The 10,519-nt window shown below is 41.7% G+C and overlaps 1 protein-coding gene and 1 non-coding gene across 3 annotated transcripts in view; both read left to right on the forward strand.

The window, feature by feature from the left end:
* The window catches only part of ARFGEF2 (ADP ribosylation factor guanine nucleotide exchange factor 2), a 101,104-nt gene extending 93,858 nt beyond the window's left edge, over positions 1-7,246 (forward strand). Inside the window, exons 37-40 of one of the 2 annotated variants that reach the window (XM_007185339.2) lie at positions 842-980; positions 2,861-2,978; positions 3,534-3,680; positions 5,716-7,245. In XM_007185339.2, the coding sequence (XP_007185401.2) occupies positions 842-980; positions 2,861-2,978; positions 3,534-3,680; positions 5,716-5,727 (416 nt within the window). In that variant the 3' untranslated portion in view covers positions 5,728-7,245. Of the gene's footprint in view, positions 1-841; positions 981-2,860; positions 2,979-3,533 lie in introns of both variants that reach the window. The other variant, XM_007185338.2, reaches the window with a different exon arrangement.
* Positions 63-135, forward strand: TRNAR-UCU (transfer RNA arginine (anticodon UCU)). The gene has a single exon. It is a non-coding gene; the product is annotated as a tRNA-Arg (tRNA).
* Positions 7,247-10,519: the final 3,273 nt, after the last annotated feature.

Raw genomic sequence — 10,519 nt, forward strand, 5'->3', positions numbered from 1 at the left:
ATAGCTTTAAACTATCTAGGTGTTTTATGTCTTTGCCTGTAATAAGATTTTGCTTAGGGACTTCTCTGGTGGTCCAGTGGTTAGGACTCTGCACTTCTACTGCAGGGGGCACAGGTTTGATCCCTGGTCGGGGAACTAAGATCCCACATGCTACGTGGCACGGCCAAAAAAAAAAAAAAAAGATTTTGCTTATAAGAGTGGTTTACACATCTCTGTGGCTGATTGGTATTGCTTTGTTTAAGAAAACGTGTTCTTCAGGGATGAGATACAAAGAAAAGGATACTTATGGAAGATTGTTCTGGCAGGTGTGTGTGGGATGGATTGGCAGAGGGAGAAGGGATGACAGAGACGCACTGAGAAGCTATTTCAGGAACTGCTGTGAAGTTTTCATCTAGGGCAGTGGTCCTTATTTTCAAATGATAAAATGCTCTAATGGAGGGTCTAATTTGGAAGGCTAGAAAAATAAAATAATTATCATGTTGGTTCTCAAAAAAAACCCAAAAAAAAACGTGTTCTTGTATGTGGTTTGTGAAAAATATCTAGGAAGTCAGAGACATGCTAGAATTCTTAAGCACTGTTACGCTTGAGAAGATGAAATGAATGGCTTCACCAGCCAGTGAGCAGAGTCTGAATGGAGAACAGCTCAGGGTGTTGAGGAGCAAAGTGTACCTTATAGGGAGGATGAGATGTCAGGGCTGCCTTGTCTGGTATCACAATTGAGCCGTATTAAAAATGTGAGATCTTTCAGTATTTCCTAAAGTAACTCAGTTAGTTTCCCACGTGATTTCTCAGCATTACCCTGGAAGTGTGCACTATTTATATGACTATTTCTGATCTCTAGGTTTTAAGGGCAAGTCTAAACCCAACCTTCTAAAACAAGAAACCAGCAGCCTGGCCTGTTGTTTGAGGATCCTGTTTCGAATGTATGTCGATGAGAACCGCAGGGATTCCTGGGAAGAAATACAGCAGCGACTTTTAACGTAAGAAGAATGATTTCTGATTAAATTTCTTACCTGTAATACACAGATGCTTCATAACAATACTATGATTTGAAAAGAGTAGGAGAAAAATACCTATATGCTGACACCCTCACCAACTGTTTTCCTTTTTGTTTTTTCATCCTATCTGGTTCTTCTATTTCACTTTTCTTAATGCCCTGAGGAGGGCAGGGCTTCATTTCTTCCATTCAACATTGCTTAAAGCACAGAAACATAGGCAGGGAAAAGTGCTCTGAGCTCAGAGTCATCCAGCCTGGATTGAAGTCCTGACTGCATCCTCTTTAGAGCACTGTCAGCTCTAACATCCCACCATTCCTTCTTCCCAAGAGGAACATATTAGAATCGTGTGGGTACCAGGATGTACTTACTTTGTGTGGAAATGCAGCAGCGGGCCGGCAGCGGATGGCATTGAGAGAGCCCCCTGCAAAGAACTAGATCTTTGCCACCCAGTTTCTTGGGCAACTGTGAGCAAGATGCTGTGTCTAAGCCTCCTTTCGCTCCTTTAAGATTTGAAAACATTAACATGCAGTGCTGGCAAACACGAGATAAAGACACTCACTCTCCGATTTCTGGAAATCAGGGGGCATTACATATATATCAAGAGCCTTAAAGTATTCAATCTCTTTCTTTGACTCAGTAATCCACTGTTAGGGAATCAGGATTCCCACACAGAACATTCATTGCAGACCTACTTATAAAGAGAAAAAACTTAAAGCAGCTTGACTGTGGAATGGATAACTACATTGTGGTATATCCTATGATAGAATATTATGCAGCCTTTAAAAATGAAGTTTTGGGGAGTTCCCTGGTGGCCTAGTGGTTAGGATTCCGGGCTTTCACTGCCGTGGCCCGGGGTTCAATCCCTGGTCAGGGAATTGAGATCCCACAAGCCACACGGCGTGGCCCAAAAAAAATAAAATTTTTTTTAAAATGAAGTTTTTAAAAAATAATTTTCCTTGATGTGGGAACATGCTCATAATACAAGTTTCACCACAAAAAAGCAGGATGTAAAACCATATATACTTGTGATTTTTCAGTAATGTTTTTTAAAAATCACAGACAAAAAAACTGGAATATTTCCTATTCCAGAATATTGTTATGTGTCTCTTAGGATGACGGAATTATGGGAATTTTTTTCTCTTCTATAATTTTTTGCACTTTTCAGTCATCTTGCAAGGACAATATATGACGTCATAAGCTGAGAAATGCATTAATTAAAGAGGACATCAGCAGCTCATTTCAATTTACATCAGGCCCAAAAGAGAACTACCTACATAGTCTCATAAAGTTTCTCTAAAGGAGATACATAAATGTTTTTAGCACAGCATGTTTTAAAAATAGCCGTTGTGTGTGATGTGGGAAAAGAAAGGCAGTTCATGGTTAACTGTGGGTAACAGGCTCTCGTGCTGATTGTGCTGCAAACCCTGATTGAGCCCCAGCCACGTGCCAGGCCTGCGCTGGCTAACGTTTAATGTACTTGCTTCATTTCATCTTCACAGCAGCCCCTTGAGTTTGGTACAGTTATTTATTCCCATTTTACAGCTGAGCAAACTGAGGCTCAGGGATTCGTTCAAGATGGCACAGCCAGAGCAGGTGTTCACTAAATACTCATCGCAAGAATAAAGAGTTCTTGGGACTTCCCTGATGGTCCAGTGGTTAAGACTCCACGCTTCCAGCACAGGGGCCGTGGGTTCAGTCCCTGGTTGGGGAACTAAGATCCCACACGCTGCACAGCGCAGCCAAAAGATTTTTTAAAAATAAATGAATAATAAAAGAATAAAGAGTTCTTCACTCCATTGGAATGTGAGATGTTCCTTTTATTTGACATGTGCCCCCCCCCACCCCACCTCTGATTCTTCTAGTGTGTGCAGCGAGGCGCTGGCCTATTTCATCACGGTGAACTCTGAAAGCCATCGGGAGGCCTGGACAAGTCTCCTGTTGTTACTTCTGACAAAAACCCTCAAAATAAACGATGAAAAGGTATAAACAAGTAATGTCTCCACTGGGATTTGGTTTGGCTTTTCATTGAGACTTTGAAGTAACTACTTTCCTCATTCCTCCAAGGATGGTTACATAACTAGCACCATTCTAGATGCATCGGAGAGAAGTTAATTAATTATGAACAATGGGTGCCCGGGGTTATTGGGGCTTTTTCTCTCAAAGAGCCCCAGCGGAGAAAGGCTGAAGTTGAAGCCAGGCAGGTTGCTGTTAAACAGCTACCATGATTTTCAGTGTGGCTTTGTTGGAAGAGAGGGTTGAGATTGTGAAACACTGGTTTAGAATTGGAAACTTGATTTACTAAAATGAAAGTTGACTTTGGTAGCAAGGCTGTCCCCAAATAGTTTGTGTTAGGAGTTAAATATAATTAAAAGAAGTTTTAATTTGCAAATTTTTTGCATCTACTTTATAATAGCCAGAAAAAACACCAGTATTATTTGCAAGAAGTTCCAGGGTGAGATGAATACTTTTGAAAAACTAGTGCCAAAAAATAGTTCCATGTCTAATTTTCTCTCTCTCTGTTTCTCCCACCTCAAGTTTAAAGCACATGCTGCAATGTACTACCCCTACTTGTGTGAAATTATGCAGTTTGACCTGATTCCTGAGCTCCGAGCAGTTCTGCGGAAGTTCTTCCTAAGGATAGGTGTTGTGTATAAGATATGGATTCCAGAAGAGCCATCCCAGGTACCAGGGACCCCGCCACCAATATGGTAGCCCTGGCCCCTCCGGGCCACTGCTGCAGCCCTGCAGCCCCGTCACCACGCCGCCTCTGCCTGGCACATCTCGGGAAGGGTCAGACCGTAGAAAGTCGGCATCCTGGCGCTCAGAATGGCCTGGATAAAGACGGTTCCATCAGAGTCCCCGACTGAGGCGTTGTGCTATTTCCCTAAACTGTTGCGCACCCAGTTAACACAGTAGGTGGGGAGTCAGTCTCATCTCTGTCATTCCACTTTACCGACTGAACTGCCTGTCACATCTGTCATTGCACTTGCCGTCATTCTCAAGCAAAGTCCCACGATTGGCTGTAGATGTTCTGTCAGAGGAAGTCGCTCTCCTTGATGATACTGAACATAGCTGTATAGGTTCGTGATTATTAGAGAGTATGTTAATAAAATTTCTTGTAACGGCTAAGTGCCACCTAAAATATGCTGGGATCTTTTGTTGTTTGAGTGTGCTAGAGAAGTTTGAGTGTTTTTGTCAGTTGTGAGTCAGCTGTAGTTACATTAGTTTGGGGAAAGGTAGGGGGAAAAGGGTTGGGGGTTTTTTGGGGTTTTTTTTTTTCTGTTTCGTTTGTTAACGTCTGGGTGATTTTTAAAGCATTTGACAAAAAAGATATTACTGAGGATTTGATTGAAGGCAGAGTTTAGTAATTAAGTTAGAATTAAGAGCTTGCAAGGTTTAAAAAACAAATGTAGTGCCTCCTGGCTCTCCCTGTTTTAGTAACTGGGGGACAAAAAGGCTATAGGAAAAAGTCAACAATTGAATGAAGATGATTAGTCTTCATTGAAGTAAGTATTTGTGGAGGAGTATTAAAATTTCCAGAATACATTGTCCATCTAATCTATGAAGCAGTAACAAAAGTGAAGTAGTAATTTAAGAGAATTAATTTATATCTGAGTAGCCCTTTTCTTTGTACCTCGGGATAGTGAGTGTACCAGCGGTTAGTGTCCCTGCTTGGGCACCGTCCCCACGCAAGGTCCCTCCAGAGAGAGGGGCTGGGGGCTCTGCGTGAGAAGGGTGGCTCCTGTGAGCCTCCCCCAGCCACGTGTCATGGGTAGAACCCGAGCAGACCTGTGCTATTGTGGGCCAGCACAGCTGACCGTGACCTTGGCAGGAGGTGGCCTGCGTTCAGTGCTTCCGTTAATTTGAACCAAGGAGCTGAGTTCTTTGGAAGGGTTACATTCTGGGGTCCTATCACGTGAATGACGGTGCAATACTCTCAGCTGCAGTAGAACTGGATTCTGGTGTAGCTTGTGTGGAAGCCGGCGGTCTAGGAATACAGCCCGAGGCCTGCAAGCAGTAGATGTGGGAGCTGAATTTTACTCTGAGTCAGTGAGAAAGAACACAGGCTTCATCTCTGCCCTCTCGTCCCCTGCTCACCGAGAGCAGCACTCAGCGTTAGAAGCGTCGCAGGGTTATTAAGACATGGAGACTGCTCCCTGCGCCCTGTAGTCCTGTAAATTGGGTTGTGTTGATGTCAACTCTGGTGCCTTAGAAGTTAGTAAGTTGGGAACCTATCTAAACAATTGGATAGTTTTTCTTTATAGAGAAGGATTTCTGGTGCTTTTGTTTACTAAGAGACTGATTTCTTACATTTTTTGTGTTCTAACAGCCTTGAGCAATGTGTGGTTTTGGCCAGCAGTACTCTGTCTACTTTCTTCTTTCCTCAAAAGTGTTTTAATTTCTCTACCAAAGAAAAAAAAGAGCAGGTTTAGGTTTTTACGTTATTTACATACATGAGAGAAGAGGGGCTACGGAATTTAGCAGGAAAGGACCTGCTAAATATTTTACCGTGAATGGAAAATGTCAGCACGTCTGACGTCCTGGTCCTGGAATCCGTTACGTTTTTACGCTGCAGCATGGACCCCACATGCTGAGACGTCCTCGCTGGTACTGTGGTGGTCACAGCCTCCGCCAGTCAGCCGTCTCCATTAACATTTGCACTAAAGGTATAAATGGGGAGCATGCGGGTTTGTTCATACTTACATTTTCTGTCCAGCTGCGTCCCTAGGTGGAGATTCTTCCTTTCCTTCTGAGGTTCTCATGTGACGTTTTCTTCACTGAATGTGACTGCAAGACTTCGCCCACGTGTTCCTGCCTTCTCTTTCATTTTTGCCCCCTCTCGCAGAGTAGGAAATGTGTAAGCGCGTTTTGTCACTTGCCGAAACATTCAGGTTTGAATTTCTTTTCAGCTGTGTTTTTTAAAAGATTCGATATTCTGAATAAGGCATTTGAATTGTACCAGCGTGGACCTTTTAGAAACTGGATGTAAAACCATTTAGGGTGAATTTTCTTGTCTGTGGACTGTGACGTCCAGAGGAGATCCCTCACTCCCAATGGTAAAGCCACTCAGCCCGAATTCTCTTTTGTGACGGATCTGTTCTAGCGCACGGTGAACGTGGCTTGTGCCACTCACACACCAGTGAAAGGGGTGTGTGTGCCCCTGCAGCACCGGGCCAGGGGCCATTCATTCACAGGGTTATGGAGAAGAGCGACACATTTCCAAGGCCTTATTTCTTTCTCAGCATGCTTTAAGTGTTGATTTTTTGTGCTGAGTCTCTGGAGAAGTTTTTGTTTGTTACAGGACTGCTGCTTTGAGCAGTTTTGTTTTTCTTCATTGTCCTTTAGGGAGATCACCAGCTTTGGCATCTTAACAACAAACGGTGGATGGGAAATTTTATTTCTAATATGCATCTTTAGAGTCAAATACACCTTTTCCCTGTTACTCCTCATGTACAAGCAAAGAACATACATAATGGGAATTGTATAATAATATCTGGAAACAACATTTTCCTCTGAGAGGTGACTTTTGTACAAAATGCAAAAAAAAAAAAAAAAACCCTAAACTTTCTCGTCATTCTTTTGTGATTATGGCTATACATTTAGTAGTCTTTATAGTTATTAAAGGAACCTGCTGACAAATGCAAGTATGGCCATCTCATTCAGACGTTTGTTGTTATGATGCAAATGGGTATTGGTTTAAATAGAAGCTGGATCCTTAATACTGCATTTTCTGAATTCTGTTTTAGTATTTGTGTTAAAGTAGACATAGCTTGAACTCATGTGAAATCTTGGAGTTTTGCTATCGGCAGCTTTGTAGTTTGGGAAACAAAGAAACCAAAGCCGAATATTTAAAAGAATGACTATATATGGAAATCCTTGCTCTCAAAAAAAGACACTCATCAAAAGTGTAGTTTTTCTCAGTGTTCTAATTTTTAAAAAATTTTATCTGCATATTTGCATCAAATATTTCTTTATGTGCAAATGTATGTTTTACCTCCTTAAAAATGCCTAAAAGTTAGTTAATAGCTACTTTCGTTTAATCTATCCACGATGATTAAGTGCATTTAATATTGGTAATTTAATGAAAAACATTCCTTGCCCAATGGATGTATACATTTTTGAAAGAATAAGCAGAATTATATAATATGAAATGCTATGTAAAGTTTTCTATGTAAAAATATTATGTATAATACTGTTAAAATAAATATCCCATGCTTTAATCAGGTGGTAAATCAATAAAGTTTTAAAAAGTAAAGCTGCTTTTAATGTAGTAATTAATGTATATCAAGCCATTATGTATATCAAACTTGATAATGTATATCAAGTTTTGGGTTAGTTTGTTCTTGTGGCAGGTATTGGTGGTAAAATTTGGCCTTTATGTTTAACTATTATAATTATTAATGGGAGAATATTAATTGTGGGTTCAAATTCTTTTAAGTAAAATTCCCTTCATTCACTTTCCTCCCCCCCTGTGAAAGGGAAGAATATCCAGTTATGAGGTCATGAGAAGATTCTTATTTATCTCATTAATTAGTTTGACCAGTGGGTTAGTTCCCAAGAAAGACAGACATCTCCTCCTGCTGGCACTGAGGGCAAGATCGCAGAGGAAGACTCACAGGTAAGCCAAGTGGGCATTGAGCGGGAGACGATTCTGAGGTTCACACAGGGAGCTGGCCTAGAAAGACAGTGAGCTCTAACCTTGCCTTTCCTGCCTCCAAGCGCAGAATCCATTCCTTCTGAAATATGTAAAGTTGTAAATCATGATTATATTTAAAATATTCCACTGCTGGGAATTCCCTGGCGGTCCAGTGTTTAGGACTCCGCGCTTCCACTGCAGGGGGCACGCGTTCGATCCCTGGTTGGGGAACTAAGATGCCACGTGCCACGCGGCACGGCCAGGAAAAAAAAAAAAAATCCACTGGTGAAATTGACTAATACATGGTCGTCTTTATTAATTCACTGGTATAAAACATCTCTCTCTGGTGCCACATTTCAGGTGCTTCCAGGGAAGAACAAAGGGACAGCGCTCTCTTTTGGAAAAGTCTTCTGAAGAGTCTTTATCGCTTCAGAGCAGATAGTGCCTGAGTTTTATCTAGAGCAGTGGTTTTCAACCTGCTGCCAACCAGTGGTTTTCAGTTCTGCCCCCAGGGAACACGGGGGACACTTGGCAAGGTCTGAAGACATGTTTGGTTGTCACAACAGCGTGGGAGTAGCTGTGCTACTGGCATCTAGTGAGTAGAGGCTAACAAACAGCCCGACCCCCCGCCCCACAAGGAATAACCCAGCCCCAATGTCAGCAGTGCCAAGGTTGAAACACCCTGAACTAAAGTGACTTCTTTCTTCTGAGTAACAGGGCTCCTTCAGCATGTGTTACAGGACCTAAAAGTCCCTTTGTGGCAGATACTTTCAGCTTTCTTTGGCCTTCCTGTAAAAAAAAAAGTCTCTTCTGCTCGCCCCTACGGAGGGCATGCTGAGGTCACTGGTTAGGGAAGGGCCAGCTCCACCTTATTTCAAGTGCTACTTATTTAAGCTTTTTTTTTTAAATTAATTTTTATTGGAGTATAGTTGCTTTACAATGTTCTGTTAGTTTCTACTGTACAGTGAAGTGAATCGGTCATACGTACACATATATCCACTCTTTTTTAGATTTCCTTCCCATTTAGGTTACCACAGAGCATTGAGTAGAGTTACCTGTGCTATACAGTAGGTTCTCATTAGTTATCTGTTTTATGCATAGTAGTGTATGTATGTCAGTCCCAATCTCCCAATTCATCCCACCCCCCCGTAAGCATTTTGAAAGGTAATTTTAGCATTATTCTGCATTTGTACCCTGCCAACAGACTGGAACACATTTTAGGCAAAAGTACGTTTCCTTTTTCAGAGGACCAGAGTGGTTCCCGGGAATTTTTGCAAACCTGTGTAACATGCCTGTTGTCCAGTTTAAGAATTATAAGTTGTCCTTGGGTTAGTGATTTGTATCACATCTTAGGAGCGTCCAGCTTAGTAAATGCAGCTACATGCCCACAGCAAGAGGAGGAGGAGCAGGGATGGGGACTCCCCAGAGGTTCTGGCAAAAATGATTTTAGTATTTTTTTAAATGCCTATTTCTAGACACAAGCCAACCTTATCTGGTACTCAACTGAAGACTGAGCCTCTGAGGATAATTTTATGTAATAGTCAATTTTCATCTTTCCCAGAGACTCCCAGTCTTTACATGAAGCTTGTATAGCCTCCTCTCCTTGAACCTAGTTCAGATTTGCCTAAAGAATTTATCTTGATTTATGTCCAAGAAATACCCATATGTTCTAATAAACTTCTTAGCTTGAGTGAATTTGAGCTTAAATAATGGCATATTGATTTCCTTCTCCAGAGTGCATGGGTTTCTGAGAAGAACCAAGCACCACGCTGTAGGAGAGGCCAGTGGTCAGATCATGGAAGCTGGAAGGAAGAATTCTTTTGTTCTGTTTTTTTTCATATCTTTTTTTTTTATTGGAGTATAGTTGCTTCACAATATTGTGTTAGTTTATACTGTACAGCAAAGTGAATCAGCTATACCTGCAATCCCACTACTGGGCATATACCCAGAGAAAACCATAATTCAAAAAGACACATGCACCCCAATGTTCATTGCAGCACTGTTTACAGTAGCCAGGACGTGGAAGCAACCCAAATGTCCATCAACAGAGGAATGGATAAAGAAGATGTGGTACATATATACAATAGAACATTACTCAGCCATAAAAAGGAACGAAATTGGGTCATTTGTAGAGGCATGGCTGGACCTAGAGACTGTCATATACAGAGTGAAGTAAGTCAGAAAGAGAAAAACAAATATCGTATATTAACGCATATATGTGGAATCTGAAAAAACTGGCATAGACAATCTTATTTACAAAGCAGAAATAGAGACACAGATGTAGAGAACAAACGTATGGATACCGAGGGGGAAAGTGGGGTGGTGGGATGAACTGGGAGATTGGGATTGACATATATTATATACACTATTGATACTATATATAAAATAGATAACTAATGAGAACCTATCGTATAGCACAGGAACTCTACTCAGTACTCTGTGGTGACCTAAATGAGAAGGAAATCCAAAAAAGAGGAAGAACTCTTTGTGTAGAAGGATTTGTGCTAACTTTCTGCCCTTTTGGGGTATTAGCACTGAGCAGGCTATCAATGTCATTCATTCATTAACATTAATGATGTTAATTAACATCATTTTAAAATTTATTTACTTATTTATTTTCGGCTGCATTGGGTCATTGGGTCTGTGTTGCTGTGCACGGGCTTTCTCTAGTTGCAGCGAGCGGGGGGCTACTCTTCGTTGCGGTGCGTGGGCTTCTCATTGCAGTGGCTTCTCTTGTTGCGGAGCACGGGCTCTAGGCACACAGGCTTCAGTAGCTGTGACATGCAGGTTCAGTAGTTGTGGCTCACGGGCTCTAGAGCTCAGGCTCAGTAGCTGTGGCGCATGGGCTTAGTTGCTCCGCAGCATGTGGGATCTTCCTGGACCA

This window comes from Balaenoptera acutorostrata, chromosome 15 (genome assembly GCF_949987535.1).
Source record: "Balaenoptera acutorostrata chromosome 15, mBalAcu1.1, whole genome shotgun sequence".
NCBI classification, from domain to species: Eukaryota; Metazoa; Chordata; class Mammalia; order Artiodactyla; family Balaenopteridae; genus Balaenoptera; species Balaenoptera acutorostrata.